General features: G+C 36.5%; 1 protein-coding gene across 2 annotated transcripts in view; it reads left to right on the forward strand.

Annotated features, from left to right (window-relative positions):
• Nucleotides 1-17658, forward strand: part of dhx36 (DEAH (Asp-Glu-Ala-His) box polypeptide 36) — a 95331-nt gene that overhangs the window by 50142 nt on the left and 27531 nt on the right. For both annotated transcript variants that reach the window (XM_051923923.1, XM_051923922.1), the window contains exons 15-18: nt 1986-2129; nt 3090-3207; nt 3667-3765; nt 11217-11390. In XM_051923923.1, the coding sequence (XP_051779883.1) occupies nt 1986-2129; nt 3090-3207; nt 3667-3765; nt 11217-11390 (535 nt within the window). The remainder of the gene's footprint in view (nt 1-1985; nt 2130-3089; nt 3208-3666; nt 3766-11216; nt 11391-17658) is intronic.

Here is a 17658-nt window from a genome sequence, read left to right on the forward strand (position 1 = left end):
CAGCCCCAAAGCATGATGCCATGTTTCACTGTGGGTATGGTGTTCTATTGATGATAAGCAGTTTTTTTGTGCCAAACGTATCTTTTGGAATTATGGCTAACTAGCTCATCCTTGGTCTCATCAGACCATAATACATTTTTCCACATGGTTGTTTTGAGACTGGGTGTACCTTTTTGTCACATGTAAGGAACAAACAGTACTTGCCAGGAAATTCTTCAGCTCCTTGGTGGATTCCCTGACCAGTTTTCTGTTTGTCTTCTCATCTATCTTGGAGGGATATCCTGATCTTGGCAAAGTCACTGTTTCACCGTTCTCCATGGAATGTTTAATGCTATGGATAATTTTTTCTACTCCTTGTTCTGATACCTTTCAGTAATGCGATCACATTCATGTTTTGAAAGTTCTTTGTGGACCAAGGCTTTTAGAGTATGTTGCAATCAAGCAGATATCAGAATAATCCTACAGGAATAGCCAAACGTTATCTAAGCTCAATCAGAGACACTTCAATTAATGTCAGGTGTATACTAACTACTATATGAGATGAGACTTATTGTGATTGGTTGATTCTGAATGCAGCCACAGTCCTTGATTATTTAAGGGTGTGCACACTAAATGCAAAAGGATGAAGGTCCAAGTCCTGGTGCTTCTTGTCTTACTATATGGTTGTGAGACATGGACGCTATCCAATGACCTGAGATGAAGACTGGACTCCTTTGGTACTGTGTCTCTCGGGAAAATCCTTGGGTACCATTGGTTTGACTTTGTGTCGAATGAGCGGTTGCTCATGGAGTCCCGAATGAGGCACATTACCTGCATTGTGAGGGAGCGTCAGTTATGGCACTACGGCCATGTGCCGCGTTTCCCCGAGGGTGATCCGGCTCATAAGATCCTCATTGTTGGGGACCCAAGTGGCTGGACCAGGCCAAGTGGTTGCCCACGTAACACCTGGCTGCAGCAGATAGAGGGTCTTTTCTGGAGAGTAGGACTGGACCGCGTGTCTGCCTGGGGGGTTGCCAACCGGGATCCTGAGCTGTTTCGACGTGTAGTGGGTGTGGCAACGCACTGTACCAGTGCATGCTCCCCAACTTGACTTGACTTGTGCACACTAATGCAACCAAGATTTTGTATGATTTTTTCTTCTTTTTCAATAAACAGTTTCTGATTTGTTTTCACCTTCTTTGTATAGATTGACAGGATTTATCTTGGTTTAATTTTTTATTATACATAATCTGCAGTTTTGGCAGGGGTGTGTAGACATTTTATATCCACTGTAAAAGTAAGGGCAAGCTCAGGTATGGAACATACTCTGAACCCCTTGTAGGTAGTAGTGAAGGAGAGAATTATTGCAAAGCTAAGTGCCATTATGAACAATGCTGCACATCCTTTCTCTGACTACATTAACACTGTGTGTTTTCAGCCAACAAATTATTTAGCAGGAGTGTGTCAGTGCGACTGGGGCTCCTTTATACCAACAGCAATATGCATAATGCCTCACTGTAGCTGTGATAGCCAAGTCAGATCTTTCTTTCTTTCTTTCTTTCTTTCTTTCTTTCTTTCTTTCTTTCTTTCTTTCTTTCTTTCTTTCTTTCTTTCTTTCTTTCTTTCTTTCTTTCTTTCTTTCTTTCTTTCTTTCTTTCTTGTGTGTGTGTTTTTTTTTGTTTGCTTATTCATTTATTTTTTTAAATAGCGTTTATAAAAAGCCAAATTTCCCCCTGGGGACAAATAAAGTTCTGTCTGTCTGGTTTGTTTTTATGTTATTTTGAAACTGAAAGTGACAAACCACTTAGCGTTTATCCAGCTGTTGATCTGCCAGGATGATTTCCTAGGTTTTCTTCCAGGTTACCCAGTGATAAAAACGTGTACTATGTAAATGTTTCTCTGAAGCTGCATTAATTATGGCCAGATAGACTGATAAAGATGCATTTACTTTCTGTTGTATTTAAAAAAAAAAAAACACAAAAAACACTTTGTTTCTTCTCTTTCAGTATAACCATAGAAGATATTGTTCATGTAATTGATGGTGGAAAGATAAAAGAGACTCATTTTGATACTCAAAACAATATCAGTACAATGACAGCAGAGTGGGTCAGTCTTGCCAATGCAAAGCAGAGAAAAGGTCGTGCTGGAAGGTATTTCTGTTTTTATAATCTATTTATATTTTAATTGTATTTTTTAGCACATTTACAGTAGATTACCAGTTAATACAAAATATGATTTTTATTTACCTTAGCTACTAACAGCAGTAATTATACCATATTATATTTTTACATAGATCAAATAAAACATTTCTTTCAAAAACATTATACATTTAAGCCTTTTTTAAAAATAAGAACCTGTATTAATGCAGGTTTTCATCTGGGATTGACTCCAGCTCCTCTTGCATTGGATTAAATTGTTTGAGAATGTTATGTGTGAATTTACCAGAGATTTCTCTTCAGTTAGGCACTCAGTGCTGAGTGCAATATGTTTAGAAGGCTTTAGTTATATTAAAATCAAATTAAAAATTAATTAAAATACTGAATATAGATTATATTCAGTGATGATCAAATGCCAAATGAATAAGGACATCTCTGTATTTGTATACTATAACATTATCTAAGCACAAAGTTAAAGGAATACTACCCAAAAATGATTTTATTCTCATCTGTTACTTAGCCCGTATTGAGTGTAGTGATTGCTGGGAAAAAAATTAATTTAATATTGTGTTTTTATGGAGGAAAGGCATCACAAAGTGTATGATACAATGAGATTCAATTAGAGCCAGTGGGGCTTAATTAAACCAATACTAAACAACAATCTTGTTCTAACAAGATCAAGCTTCATGTATATGCATTATTTAGATTTTCTGAAAATATATATTTAGCACAAAATGCATGAGTTTTAGACTTTGTAAGCATATGACTGGATGAACTAACGTGGATTATGAGACAAGTAACTTTAGATTTTTATCATGGATGTTTTAATATTGTTTAATGTTGTAGCAATATTATCCCCTTGCAGTCCCTGATTGAAGCTCATTGTATCATAAGCTTTGTGATCTTTGTAAATAGTTTATAAACACTTCCTTTCACTCTTTTTGTTTGTTGCAGAGTTAAACCTGGTAAATGTTATCATTTGTATAATAAGCTAAGAGCTACCCTACTAGATGATTATCAGTTACCAGAGATAATGAGAACACCGCTGGAAGAACTCTGTTTACAAATAAAGGTATTTTGAACATATTACAATTTTTATTATTTTCACACTGATATTATCACTGATATCTAAGATTCCAATTCTGCTTTTCTACCCTTTAAATTTTAATAATCACTGGTTCAGTTTTCTTTATTTTATTTGGACATTTTCACAACAAACAATTCCTTACTTTTGTCAGAATTCAGCAAAGAGTGCTAATAGTTTTTTCTTTTATGTTTTTTCTCTTTTGTTTTGTTTTTTGTTGTTTTGTTTATTCTCATTTCTTTACATTTTTTTACATTTTGAATTTTGTAGATAACAAAATTTAAATGTTTTTTGACTGTTATAACTAATTAAAATTTTACAGAAATTGATGTCTGCTTAATATTTTTTAGCAGCTTGTATTGTTCATTTTTCCTTTAGTTTCCTGAAAAGAGACAATGAAACTTTAGTACTGTAAATATGGTAATTATTTCATTATTGTAATTGCAGATATTGAAACTGGGCAGGATTGCTTTATTTCTGTGGAAAACCATGGACCCTCCATCTGAAGAAACAATAAACTTAGCAATAACTCATTTAATGGCTCTGGTAATAATCATATATGCTCCTTCTCTTTCACATAGTATTTTCAACTTCATGATATCATTGTGTGTGTGTGTGTGTGTGTGTGTGTGTGTGCGTGCGTGCGTGCGCAACAATTACTTCTATAGCACATCTTCATACAAACAGTATAACTCAAAGTGCTTTACAAGGTGTCAAAGAAGTACTTGACAGCACTGATAAAGTTCCTGTATATTTTTTACCCATACTTTAGCGCTGTGAAACTGCTGTTTCTTCGCGTCATAAAGGTGGTAGAGTGAATTGTGATCTGGAGAACTGTACAGGCCACTGGGTTATGATGATGCACTTGTCATGTTCTTGAAATTAGCTTGAAATAGTGTGTGCTTATTGACACATTAGTACAAATCCAAATCATATTATGTAATATCATCTACTGTTGAATTCTGCTCTGTACTTGTAATATTTCTATTGCACTATTATATTGTATTGAGGATTACTTGTGTTCTGTTCTATGTATTGTGTTGTATTTACACAAAGGCAGGGCCTGTTAAAGCCCATTGTGGCACTCCTTGTGTGATTTTGGGTTACAGTAATCCCTCCTCCATCGCTGGGGGTGCATTCCAGAACCCCCCGCGAAAGGTGAAAATCCGCGAAGTAGAAACCATATGTTCATATGGTTCTTTTTATATATTTTAAGCCCTTATAAACTCTCCCACACTATTATAAACATTTCCCGCACAATTATACAGCATAAACCCTTTGTATTCTCTTAGATATTAGGTAAGATTCGTTGAAATTATGTATGTAAACAGTTTATATACAGTAAAACCTAAATATTATTTTAAAGATATCGAGCGTCTCCGATATCACATATGTTACAGCCATTACGACAGACAGGCCACCAGCAATAAATACGTACAATGCAAGAAAAATTGTATACAGTAAAATGTGTGTACAGTGACACTAAACTATGTACATGTAATAAGTACTGTACGTAGATAATTAATTATGGTTACTCACCAACAATGACACTTGTCCAATAACGATGAGTTTAATTTTACTGCACAACAAAGAAGAGCGTTACAGCTCTTCTAAAGGAGCCTCTTCAGGCGACTGTGTAGCACCGCCGTTGTTCTCCTTCCGGCAGTCTTCAATCCAAATCCCTAAAGCAGATTCCATCCAGACTACTGCCTTATTATGTCCACTTGCAACTCGTTTTGCGCCCTGCTTAAAGGACACTGCGGCCGTAGATCTTATATGCTTTTCCTCCTTTTTAAATAAAAAGAATCGTGGACTCATTAATGCCGCAATGGTGTCCTGCAGCGGTGTAGCTGTTCCCTTCCTTCAACATATCCAAAACTTTTACCTTTTCTGCAATCATTTGCATCTTCTGTTGGCGCTTGGACACGGCCCTGAAGCAGTAGCAGGAGCACGTTGATGCTGAATGAGTGAGATGAGACTTCCTGGTTAATGCAGCACTCCGTCACTGAGCCAATCAGCACGCAGGAACTTAATTGTGTGCTTTGATTAGGTAGCTTCTCAGTCATCCGCCAATAGCGTCCCTTGTATGAAATCAACTGGGCAAACCAACTGAGGAAGCATATACCAGAAGTAAAAAGACCCATTGTCCGCAGAAACCCGCGAAGCAGCGAAAAATCTGCGTTATATATTTAGATATGCTTACATATAAAATCCGCGATAGAGTGAAGCCGCGAAAGTCGAAGCGCGATATAGCGAGGGATTACTGTATACAAAAATAAATTGTATTGTATGCCATAAGGGGATGTGCATCGATAGAAACAATGCATAGGTATATTCTGGCATTCGGGTGATTCTCAGTTGTTATGAAATTGTATTTTCCTACCATACTGCTTTGTTTAGAGTGTATTTTGACTTCTCCAGCATAATTATATGAACAGTTGTGGCTGTTGTGTTCTAACTACATACAGTACACAAGCCACACAAATGACCAAAGGATTTTAGAGCAGCAGATATGTAGGTCAATCAAAATGTAGTGATAAAATTTGGATTACTCTACTAAGTACCTAAAATTAATGCTTCATTATCTATATGTATATAATGCTAAGTTGACTCACTCACCAATAAAAAAACACTTTCCCATTTAGCTGGAAAGCACATAAAAACAGATTAGTAGTAAGGAAGAGCAACTACATCAGTAAAAATGTTCATTGTGGTCCTTAGTAAACAGCAGCCTAAATAATCAAAATATTTTAGAAATATAACAGAAGGTACAGGAAAATTTGGCAATTTCAGGACTTGGATGCTTTGAAAATAAAGTTGGAAAGTTATAACCAACAAGCCATAAAAAATTCCCTATGTTTAATTTGAGCCACAAAAACCTTTATTTTGTTCATTTGTTCGTAAAGTTGGCACTCATTCACTCACTCACACACAACAGAAACACTATTTCCTGTTTTGCTTTAACACTAGAATTACCAGAGAAAAAACCTGTAGATCCGGCCCACCTTAAAACCGTTCTCACCTCTCTTTTGTCTTCTAAATGTGCTGATTAAGAAGAGCAGCAAGTAGCCGGCTGTTCCATCCCCCACAGTCGCAGAACGTTCACTAAGTTTTCCCAGCTAATGCCTTGTTTGATTATACTGTAGTTATCTGGGAGTGAGTAAACTGCTGGAGTTTTAGAATGGAAATAATAGATCGTTATTTGGAATACACGCATTTCATGTGTGTTCCGTTTCTACAGTAATCTGTGTAAACACATTGCTAAAACAGAAACATTTTCATATTTTAATAATAAATGTTACAAAGTGTAGGCATAAACTATAGAATATGTGAAGCCTGAAGTCCAAACATCAAATAAACACTTTCACAAAAGGTTCAAGGATGATACAACAGCTTCCATGGCTTAACGCTACGGTTTGCTGACTTGGAGCACAGCTGCCCTACCGTGCTACAGAGACGTGAGTTCGATTCTCAGCTTTGAAGAAAGTGGGTTTTTTTTCCTCAAACGGACATTAAATTTATAAATTGGTATGCATTGTAAATCGTTAACTTTAAAATGTCAATCGCGGTTATTTCTGTTGATTAATTCATGCTTTTTTACTTAGAGTCAGAACAGGAGCTTTTTCAGTTTATTCAGCTTCTGATCCGACTAAACAGCGCCAGTATAACTTCACATCCGATCTGACGCTGTTCGTTTTCAAATAATATTGCATTACTTCGACGATGTTTTCTGATTGGTACTATTCGCGTCATAAAATGATTTCTTCAAAACCTCACATATATTTGTCTCTTTCTTTTTTTAAAATGTGCGTTGTAGCACTCAGCAACTGGCCACCTGCATGTTCTTGCGCACACTGAATAAGACAGCGCTATATGCAATCATCAGATTCAAATGTTAACAGTTATATAGCACAGAATGGAAATCAGCAGTTCTTAGCATTCCACCTCGCAAGCTGTCATATCAACCGCCTACTGTAACTTGCTTTCTGTTTTCTTCGGTTATAGTCTTGAATAAATGTGCACTTGTTTTGTTATACTTTTACATCAACATATGTTCCTGTGTTTGAGCTACATGGGCATACTCAAAAAATACACGTGTAATGCCACGAAAAGTGCATGCAGACACTTCAGTTCGCAAGCATTGGTACGACAATGCAGCCACAAGTACACTGCAGAGCTTTAGCGCGTCTTTATGTGAAAACAGCAGTTTCAGATGGGGAGTGTCTGATGATTGCATATAGCGCTGAAGTTACTGCTCTTTACTATGCTTTCCTCTGCATGTCCTGGAGTACAAAAGAAACAGCATACAGCAACACGTAGGGACTGGCAATATTGGGGGAAAAAAACACGCGGTCATATGTATCGTCATACACTGCAGAACTATAGCGCGTCTTTATGTGAAACCAGCAGTGTCAGATGGGGTAGGAAAGGATCCTGAACGCGACTGAGACAATGAAAAGTGAATTTTAAAAAAAAATAAAGCTAACCTTTACAAATATCATAAATTACACCGGCAGTTACAGACTGAAATCAAATGTATCTTTTTATTCTAAAATAGTGAAAATAAGAACACTTCTCAAAAGGGAGTTGTGCAGGATCGAACTCATGACCTTCTGATTCCCAGTCAGCGACTGATACTGTTGCGCCATGGAAGCAGTGATAGCTAATGCGTGTCAATGTCACACACTAAGGCGGCTTTTTTTGGCGGTGGCTTTTTTTTTTTGTACCTTTTGTGAAAGTGTTTCTTTGATATTTGGACTTCAGGCTTCATACATTATATAGTTTATGCCTACATTTTGTCATTTGCTACTAGAATATATAAAACGTTTCTGTTTTAACAATGCGTTTACACAGATTGCTGTAGAAATGCAACACATATGAAATGCATGTGTTCCAAATAACAATCTATTATTTCTACTCTAAAACTCCACTTCACTCCCAGATAATCAATCAAGGCATGAGCTGGGAAAAGCTCGTTTACGTTCTAAGTCGTTGGGGAGATGGAATAGCCGGCTGCTGGCAGCATGTCTTTATCAGTACATTTAGATGACAAAAGACGCTGGCGGAGAGGTGAGAACGATTTTAAGTAGCGATTTAAGGTGGGCCAGATCTACGAGTTTTTTCATAGGCTCTGGTAATTCTAGTGTTAAAACTGAAATTTGGCAGGATGGTACATCTAGGACATTAAGTATCAGCTAAGAAAGGACATTTTAATATTTAGTATTTATGGATTAAAAGAAACAAAATCCATAATAGTAAAACTAAACACCCCAAAATCTTAAAAAAATGTCTTGACGGTGTTTTGTCTTAGTAGAGTAATACATATTGCTCTACTTTCCCCTATTTATTATTAATATGTAACCTTAGAATGCCTAATCTCACAGACTTACCACTGTTTATAAGGTATTATTGTATATAACTTATCCCCACCTTCCCTTCTATATCTATAACCTCAGGCAATTAGATGTAGTAAAAAGACAAGCAGAAGTTAAGTTACACATAAAATAATGTATTACTGATAATATTCATAAATAATATCAAAATGAAAAGTATATTTGAATATTGGAAACCATACAACCTGATTAAATGGTGATATGTAGTTCAGGCGGCACACAGACTGGTGCTCAGCTTTCAGCCACATGTCTGTTCAAAATGGCTGCTGAGCTGTGCTCTTCATTGTGTTGTCTTCGTCATCACAGGTTAGCAAGAGAGATGCTTCTTTCAGATGTTGGTTAGTAAGAGAGAGATACTTCTACATCATCACAGGTTAGCAATAGAGAGATTGTGAGGTCAAACACGTACATTTATAGATGTTCTGTCCAACCCCTACAGCCAATTGGACATCATGGTACTTAAAGGCCTCTGAGACAAACCAATTCCAAACAGTCTCACCTCAGACCAATTGGGGGTGGGGGGGGGGTAAACACTAAATTACATTTCTCTGCCTAAATTACAAATAAAAACATACAAAATATTAATCAAGTTAATCAAATTTATCAAGTTAAAAAAAGGGGAAAAAAAATAGAAAACTATAAATTAACTGATGTAGCCAAACCACGATTGAATAGAATGACGTGTGATTTTTTTTTTATAGCTGATGGAGATGCTATTTTTTTCAGAATATGATAAGAACAGAACAAGACAGTGCTTTTGAGTGAGTAAAAGTAATCACTGTAGTAACTTTTGTTTGTAGATATTCAAATCTACAGTATACTGAGGCAGTATACCATCAAGGACTTTATTTAGTGTGTTCAACAGTAAGCATCTCAAGTGAACTAAAAAAACAACAACAATAACAAATATTGTATACAGAAAAGTGGTTACTTAAATAGTACTTCTGATACATTTGACTAACCAATGGCACAATAAATGAGGCACATAGACTTAGAAAATACCCAGGCAAAGTTGAGTAACACAGCTAGTCTAACATATAAAGCTTAATAATGTGGATGTGTTTGTTTTTTTTTCTTTTCTTTTCCCACACACTTGGTCCAGTCTCAAAATTTTTCATGCACATTGCATTTTACCGGGAAGTGACACTAGATTATCTTTTAACCATGCACTAATTTTCTTTTTTTGGATGTGGATGTGTTTTCACTAAAATGAGTTTTAAGGACAGTGCTTTTACCTGAATGTTGAGCCCTGAAAGAAATTAATTTAATTTGTACCTGGGAGGGTACTTGATAGGAAACACCATTTATAAAAGATAAAGAGTTCAACCTTAAAATTACTTGCCCTGGCAATCTCAGGTGCTGCTGGTAGTATTTTCTGTTGCATCTGTGAAGAAGCTGCATGTAATGAAAAGTAGTCAAGTGTATATCAGAGTCTGGATTCTTTCTGCACTTTTGGGCAACTTACTCTTTAGTAGAACAGTGCAGTATAACCTGCATGTTAAGCAGATACAGGTAAAGAGGTTTATATTTAGTCACACAGTCTCAGATTTAGACCCTTGAAAACTGCAGTCGCTACGGATTTTCATTCCAGGCAAATCTTTATCCTGCTGCCAATTAACAACTGGTTACACTAGCTCTATTTGCACTTGTATGCACTCTTTTTAAAAGAACAAGTAAATGATTCATAAATACTGATTTCCTCTGTTTCACAAAATGTTCATAAAAAGTAACAACAATTTATGTTAAGTGATAGATTGAAGGGAATACCGGCTGCCATTTCTGACCACAAAAAAAAAACTAAATTTGAGATCCAACTATATAGCCTGCTTGATACATGCTTTATAGACCTTCTTATTTGGGGGAGGATTTTGATTGCTATGATGATCTGAAGTACTCATTACTGTAGACACCTTTAACACTTTAACATTCTTATTCATTAACAATTTATAATAACTAAAATAAATGCTTCACCAAATATTTATTGGTTAGTGCTGCTGTCCCGGCGCCTGTATCTAAATTTCATGCTTTCCTGCTATTACATTACAAAGACATGCATGTTAATTGGTTATTTTTAGTTGGTCCTGTGTGTGTGTGTGTGAGACTGAATCTGTTGAAGGGCTAGCATCTGCTTCAGAAATGAGTCTTGCCTTGAGTTGGACCAGGATTGACTTTGGCCCCTTGCAGCTCTAAATTGAGTTAAACATTTTTGAGATTGGTATGTAATGTTTTCAGAAGATACTTTGAAAAATAATTTCTACAGGATAAACATGTTGTGGCTTCATGAGGTAGTATTCAGACAAATGTTTAAGTATGTTTAATTAATGCAAGATGAAACTGCTACACAGTTACTAATGAAATTCAGAATTGTGCATGCTCTTGAATTTGTAGTAAGAGTTGCATTATCCAGACTTTACTCCGCAATATCCTTCTTTAGTACATAGTGATTTTTTTGGGGTAAGAAGTAATTTGATTGCTTTGTGTTATCTTATGGTAAGACGAGTTACCAGTAAATAACTTTTGTTCAATAAAGAATGGTTCATGGTGCATTATTCAAAAGGAGCGTTTTATAATATTTATTTTTTAAAATTTTTGTCAATTTTTCAGAATGCACTGGACAAGAACGAAGAACTTACTCCTCTTGGTTTTCACTTGGCGCGATTACCAGTTGAGCCACACATTGGAAAAATGATACTGTTTGGTGCATTACTGGGTTGCTTGGATCCTGTGTTAATTATAGCAGCAAGCCTCAGCTTCAAAGATCCTTTTGTCATTCCATTGGTAAAGTATTATTATTTTTGCCTGTTATTTCATATGTACTTCATATTTAAGAACTATTTGTATGGTAGCAAACAGCAAATTGTGTCCTTCATTCTTCTTTATTGTTTCTGTTTCATTTTGAAAATATTGTGATGTAGTATATTTTTTTAATCTATCTATTTTCTGACCTGCTTATGCAGTTGGTGACCTGGTGGAGTTAGTAGAAGATAAGAATCAATCCTGACTAAGGCGTCATGCTTATCGTAGAGTAGACTAACTCTCACACACACCTCACAATTGGTCAGTTTAGGGTCACTGTTTAACCTAATATACACCGCTTTGGAATGTCAGAGGAACACACATGCTAGAGAATTTGCACAGTTGGGAGATTTGATTCCAATTAACAGTATGTTTATTTGTCAAAGTACATTTGACCTATGTCAAAATTGTCCAGTGATACTTTAGAAATATTTGTATTTTTTACTTAGTTGCTGAATGCCACTGCTGCTAAGAATAAAAGTAAAACTATAATAATTGTGTTTTCTTTTGCTTAGCAAATACATTTTTAAGCAGTTTAAGTTTTCATTTTTTCTTTGAATACTAGGAGGCTTTGCTCGCCAACCCCTGTGTTTGGTTTTCCAGATACACACTTTTAAGATTTTTTTTTTCTTTGAATTGTTGCTATTTCATTAGTTTCACTTTTATTTCAGAACTTCTTTAAAAACAATATTTGAAATCTTTAGAGTCCCAACATGCTGAATCTTTTAAATGAGGTCCGTGAGACATGTGTTAAATGACTTTGTACCACAATTCAGGATAGGTTTCTCTATATGGAATTTCAGCACAGACAAAGTAATCTACAGTGCATCCAGAAAGTATTCACAGCGCATCACTTTTTCCAGATTTTGTTATGTTACAGCCTTACTCCAAAATGGATTAAATTCATTTTTTTCCTCACAATTCTGCACACAACACCCCATAATGACAACGTGAAAAAAGTTTACTTGAGGTTTTTGCAAATTTATTAAAAATAAAAAAATTGAGAAAGCACATGTACATAAGTATTCACAGCCTTTGCCGTGAAGCTCGAAATTGAGCTCAGGTGCATCCTGTTTCCCCTGATCATCCTTGAGATGTTTCTGCAGCTTAATTGGAGTCCACCTGTGGTAAATTCAGTTGACTGGACATGATTTGGAAAGGCACACACCTGTCTATATAAGGTCCCACAGTTGACAGTTCATGTCAGAGCACAAACCAAGCATGAAGTCAAAGGAATTGTCTGCAGACCTCCGAGACAGGATTGTCTCGAGGCACATATCTGGGGAAGGTTACAGAAACATTTCTGCTGCTTTGAAGGTCCCAATGAGCACAGTGGCCTCCATCATCCGTAAGTGGAAGAAGTTCAAAACCACCAGGACTCTTCCTAGAGCTGACCGGCCATCTAAACTGAGCGATCAGGGGAGAAGGGCCTTAGTCAGGGAGGTGACCAAGAACCCGATGGTCACTCTGTCAGAGCTCCAGATGTCTTCTGTGGAGAGAGGAGAAACTTCCAGAAGGACAACCATCTCTGCAGCAATCCACCAATCAGGCCTCTATGGTAGAGTGGCCGGACGGAAGCCACTCCTTAGTAAAAGGCACATGGCAGCCCACCTGGAGTTTGCCAAAAGGCACCTGAAGGACTCTCAGACCATGAGAAAGAAAATTCTCTGGTCTGATGAGACAAAGATTGAACTCTTTGGTGTGAATGCCAGACGTCACGTTTGGAGGAAACCTGGCACCATTCCTACAGTGAAGCATGGTGGTGGCAGCATCATGCTGTGGGGATGTTTTTCAGCGGCAGGAACTGGGAGACTAGTCAGGATAAAGGGAACGATGACTGCAGCAATGTACAGACATATCCTGGATGAAAACCTGCTCCAGAGCGCTCTTGACCTCATACTGGGGCGACGGTTCATCTTTCAGCAGCACAACGACCCTAAGCACACAGACAAGATATCAAAGGAGTGGCTTCAGGACAACTCTGTGAATGTCCTTGAGTGGCCCAGCCAGAGCCCAGACTTGAATCCGATTGAACATCTCTGGAGAGATCTTAAAATGGTCATGCACCGACGCTAAGAGGAATGCAAAGAGGAATGGGCGAAACTGGCCAAGGATAGGTGTGCCAAGCTTGTGGCATCATATTCAACAAGACTCGAGGCTGTAATTGCTGCCAAAGGTGCATCAACAAAGTATTGAGCAAAGGCTGTGAATACTTACGTACATGTGATTTCTCAGTTTTTTTTATTTTTAGTAAATTTGCAAAAACCTCAAGTAAACTTTTTTCACGTTGTCATGGGGTGTTGTGTGCAGAATTCTGAGGAAAAAAATGAATTTACTCCATTTTGGAATAAGGCTGTAATATAACAAAAGGTGGAAAAAGTGATGTACAGTGCATCCAGAAAGTATTCACAGAGTATCATCAGCAGTTAATTATTTTTTTTGCAAAGTAACCAATAAACGCATGTTAGGTAAACCCCGTTTTTGAAATTCTCTGACTTAAACTTCAAAGCCTTACAATATTTACATACTTCACACATATCACCTATGTCCATATATTCGATCTCTAGTTGCCTTTTCGTTATTTCTCCGAGTAATAATTTCTGTTTGTTTGCGCTAATGCGATGTTTACTTTCTTTGTTTTGACACTTTCGTTTTTTTCTGCTTTCATTTTCTGTATCTTGCTCTGCATGTATTTCGCGCCTACGTTTTTTTGAGTCTTTTGAATTCCACAGTTTTCATTATCTTTAACCTGCTCTGCATGTGTTTGGCCCCCTTGTTTTTTAACCTCTTTATGGCATTTTACTTTGTTTTATACTCTTTGTCATTTATTTCTGACCTTGCTTTGTCCTGCTATTTTTTTCATTTACACTTGGTCTGTGATGATTATTTTCCTTTTTTGAGTAATAATTTCCCTTTGTTTGTGCTGATGCGATCTTTACTATCTTTTTTTGATACTGTAGCGACCTCCACGTCCAGCTCAAAAAGAGAAGAAGAAAAAAAAAAAAAACTAGACAGACGTAGTAAAGTGTCGGAAAAGTTTTACTTGTACAATCAAGAAAAAGAACGCCGACTTTGTAACCCCAAACACAACCTTCCAGCACCCTCTACAACACCTCCTCCTGTTCTGATACCCCCCCCACCCCCACCCCATACCGCATCAAACAATACCCTGCTGTCAGTCTTCCATGCTGTACTACGCCCTCCCTCAATTGAACCTAGCAGTCACTCAAAAAAAAAAAAAGGGCTTCAACCTGCCTGGGACGCTACAATACTTTTGAATTTTGCTGCTTTCATATTCTGTACCTTTCTCTACATGTGAATCACACCATCATTTTCTTTTGAGCCGTTCAAATTCCACTGCTTTCATAATCTCTAACCTGCTCTTCATGTGTATAGCGCCAACATTTTTGAACATCTTTATGAAGTTCTACTTTGTCTTTTACTCTTTGTCTTTTAATTCTGAGCCTGATTGGACATGCTTTTTTTTCAATTCCACTTGTTCTGGGCTGATTATTACTTTCCTTATTTTCTGAATTTGCACCTCAATTATTCTTGTTTGCATTTTTTTCTCTCCCAACGCTTTTGAGTCTCTTTTCTCTGCACTGCTCTTTCTTCTTCGCTTAAGTCGTCGACGTTTTATCTATAACGTATTGCCCTGGATCTGTGTGTTGCGCAAAGCCTTGACATGACTGAGTGTTTTGCTGCCCGTGGTATTATTTGATATTGTTTGTAAGTAGGGCGTGTCTTGCACGAATCTCATGTTCTATGTCCCCGCGAGACAGTCCTGTGTCAATCTCTTGGCACAAAGTCTCATGTTTAAGGTCCCCATGAGATGCTCCGTGGCCAATCTCTTTCGTCTCGCGGGTCTTTTAAGTGCCTTCCGTGATCTTCACTTCTCGTATCCCTAGTCTTTCTCTAGGATTTTTTTTTATAATAGAGGGATAGTTAAAGTTTCTGTTTTTATATTAGTTGCATCTGTTCAGGTTTTCCAGTATCACATTTTTTTTTTTTTTATTTCATTTCGGATATTTCTTGAAGACATGTAAGGAATGTGCATCCAAAAGCAGAATGCTGTTTCCTTGTTAGTACTTCATCTTTTTGACAAAACACACTTATACCAAAAAAATACTGTATATGTATAAATCTCATTAAGTTCAAATGTAAATGTACCCATATAAACTGAAATACATATTGTCAAAACCCAAAATGACTGGCATTAGCTATTGAAGATCATTTGGGTATAATACTCACAAAAATAATAGTAGTTGTTTATTAAATAATGTTGCATTCTCTGATCTCTCTCTAATCTACATGCTGTCTGAGCAGTTTTAAGTGCATTGCATTTTGTATGTGTTCACTTATCTGATGCAGCTTTATATGAGAAGTGGTATGTAATGTAATAATGAATGATACTGTTTAGTATTTCAGCTCAATTTTCAAATCATATTTACTTAAACAACCGGTATCTTAAGGTATCAGCTTCCTTTTCAATAAGGACATGAGTGCAACACAGTATACACTACATGGTAATATTGTGATATATTTTGGTGAGTTACATTTATTTGTATTTCACTGGGAGTTTACGAGAGATACAGTATTTTCTTGGTATTTGGTGTATTTGGTTTGATTCTTGCTTAAATCCCTGTGAAAGTTTCCTTTGAAAAATACTCTCAGAAACCAGATAAAGTGATTCCATTTTTGTTTTTACATAGTTTTTCATAATTTTGAAGAAGAAAAAAGTAAATTTGCCTAACTAGAGTAAAAATGCTAGCAAATAACAAAATTGATCCCATTTGAGACCTAAAAGATCTTTCAGTTTATACTTGAGATGGTGACATAGTGAAATAGACAGACATGGAAAGATATGTAATGACCTGCTTATGTTGACTATTTATCATATTGTTTTAAGTGCCTTATTGTGCATCATCAATGCCTTATTAATAAGGGTAGACTGATCCGTTACATTATTATTATTTCCAGCTGAGATTTATTGACTGCGGTGGGTTGGCACCCTGCCCGGGATTGGTTCCTGCCTTGTGCCCTGTGTTGGCTGGGATTGGCTTCAGCAGACCCCCGTGACCCTGTGTTCGGATTCAGTGGGTTGGAAAATGGATGGATGGATTTATTGAAAAAATACCTGGCCTTCTACATGTAGTGCCTGTGCTTGTTCACATTTGCAACTCCACATTAAGTTTGTTCCTTGAAACTGAACACAGTAGCAGAGTGTTATTTGCTGTCTTAGTTGAAAGGGAGTTTTTTCTTTCTCTCTTAAAGTTTAGTACCTTAGTACAGATTTCTCCATACACTAACTCATTTAATTTATTAAGGGGCTTTCTTTCACTCACTCACACATACACACACTGTATTATCCATGATCATTGCTCACCACTTCTTTTACATAGTTCATCTCTTGTATTAAAATGCTCATAGCTTTAACTCTTTCACATACTTTAGTTGTCCTGATGCATGCAAACCTTTTTGTTTACACTCTGTACTTTTGGAACCAAAAAAAACATTAGTTATTGCTGTGCTTTTCTGCTAGATCACTATGCCTGTTGTATTCTTGGTGATGCAGTAAAAATCTTAGGCTTAGGAAGAGTTAAGTATGCTGAGCTGAGTTACTATGTATAAAGCAATGCTGAAAGCTTAATTGCTTTAATTTTTATGGCTATTAAAAGATAGGTATTTGGCATAGATTTGAATGGGAAAAAGAATGAAACAGTCCAAAATAAAGCACCCTGCACTCATCTCATAATTTCCTTGTGTATTCAAGAGTGGCAAAAGACCTGTTTGTCAGCATTAATAGACATTGTTTATTTTGAAAGAAAAAAATACAAAGACAAATTGCATTCAAAATTTTCGAACGGCAGTCTTAATTTGTTTAATCATTTGGTCATGCTGTTATTGATGTTTTTTTTGATTCAGTTGTCCAGTCTTTGAAATCTCTGGGTGCTGAATTTTTTTGGAATTCACATGTCTTACAGAACCAATTCCACTATACACATGTTGTGAGTGTCTGTACCATTAAAATGTGATTAAGTTCAAAAAAAGCATTTCAAAACAGTGATCCATTGACACTGGAATTGAGCAACTGTAACTTTCATTTAGGAATCATTGATAATTTGATATAACACCTTTTACAGTGTAAACTCTTGCGTATGTTACCCTCTTTCACACATGGAAAATTCACGTTAGGTATTTGTTTGTTCTCAAGTATAAGGATGTCTTGGTAATTTCCTTGAGACATTTT

Source organism: Erpetoichthys calabaricus, chromosome 2 (genome assembly GCF_900747795.2).
Source record: "Erpetoichthys calabaricus chromosome 2, fErpCal1.3, whole genome shotgun sequence".
Lineage (NCBI taxonomy): Eukaryota > Metazoa > Chordata > Cladistia > Polypteriformes > Polypteridae > Erpetoichthys > Erpetoichthys calabaricus.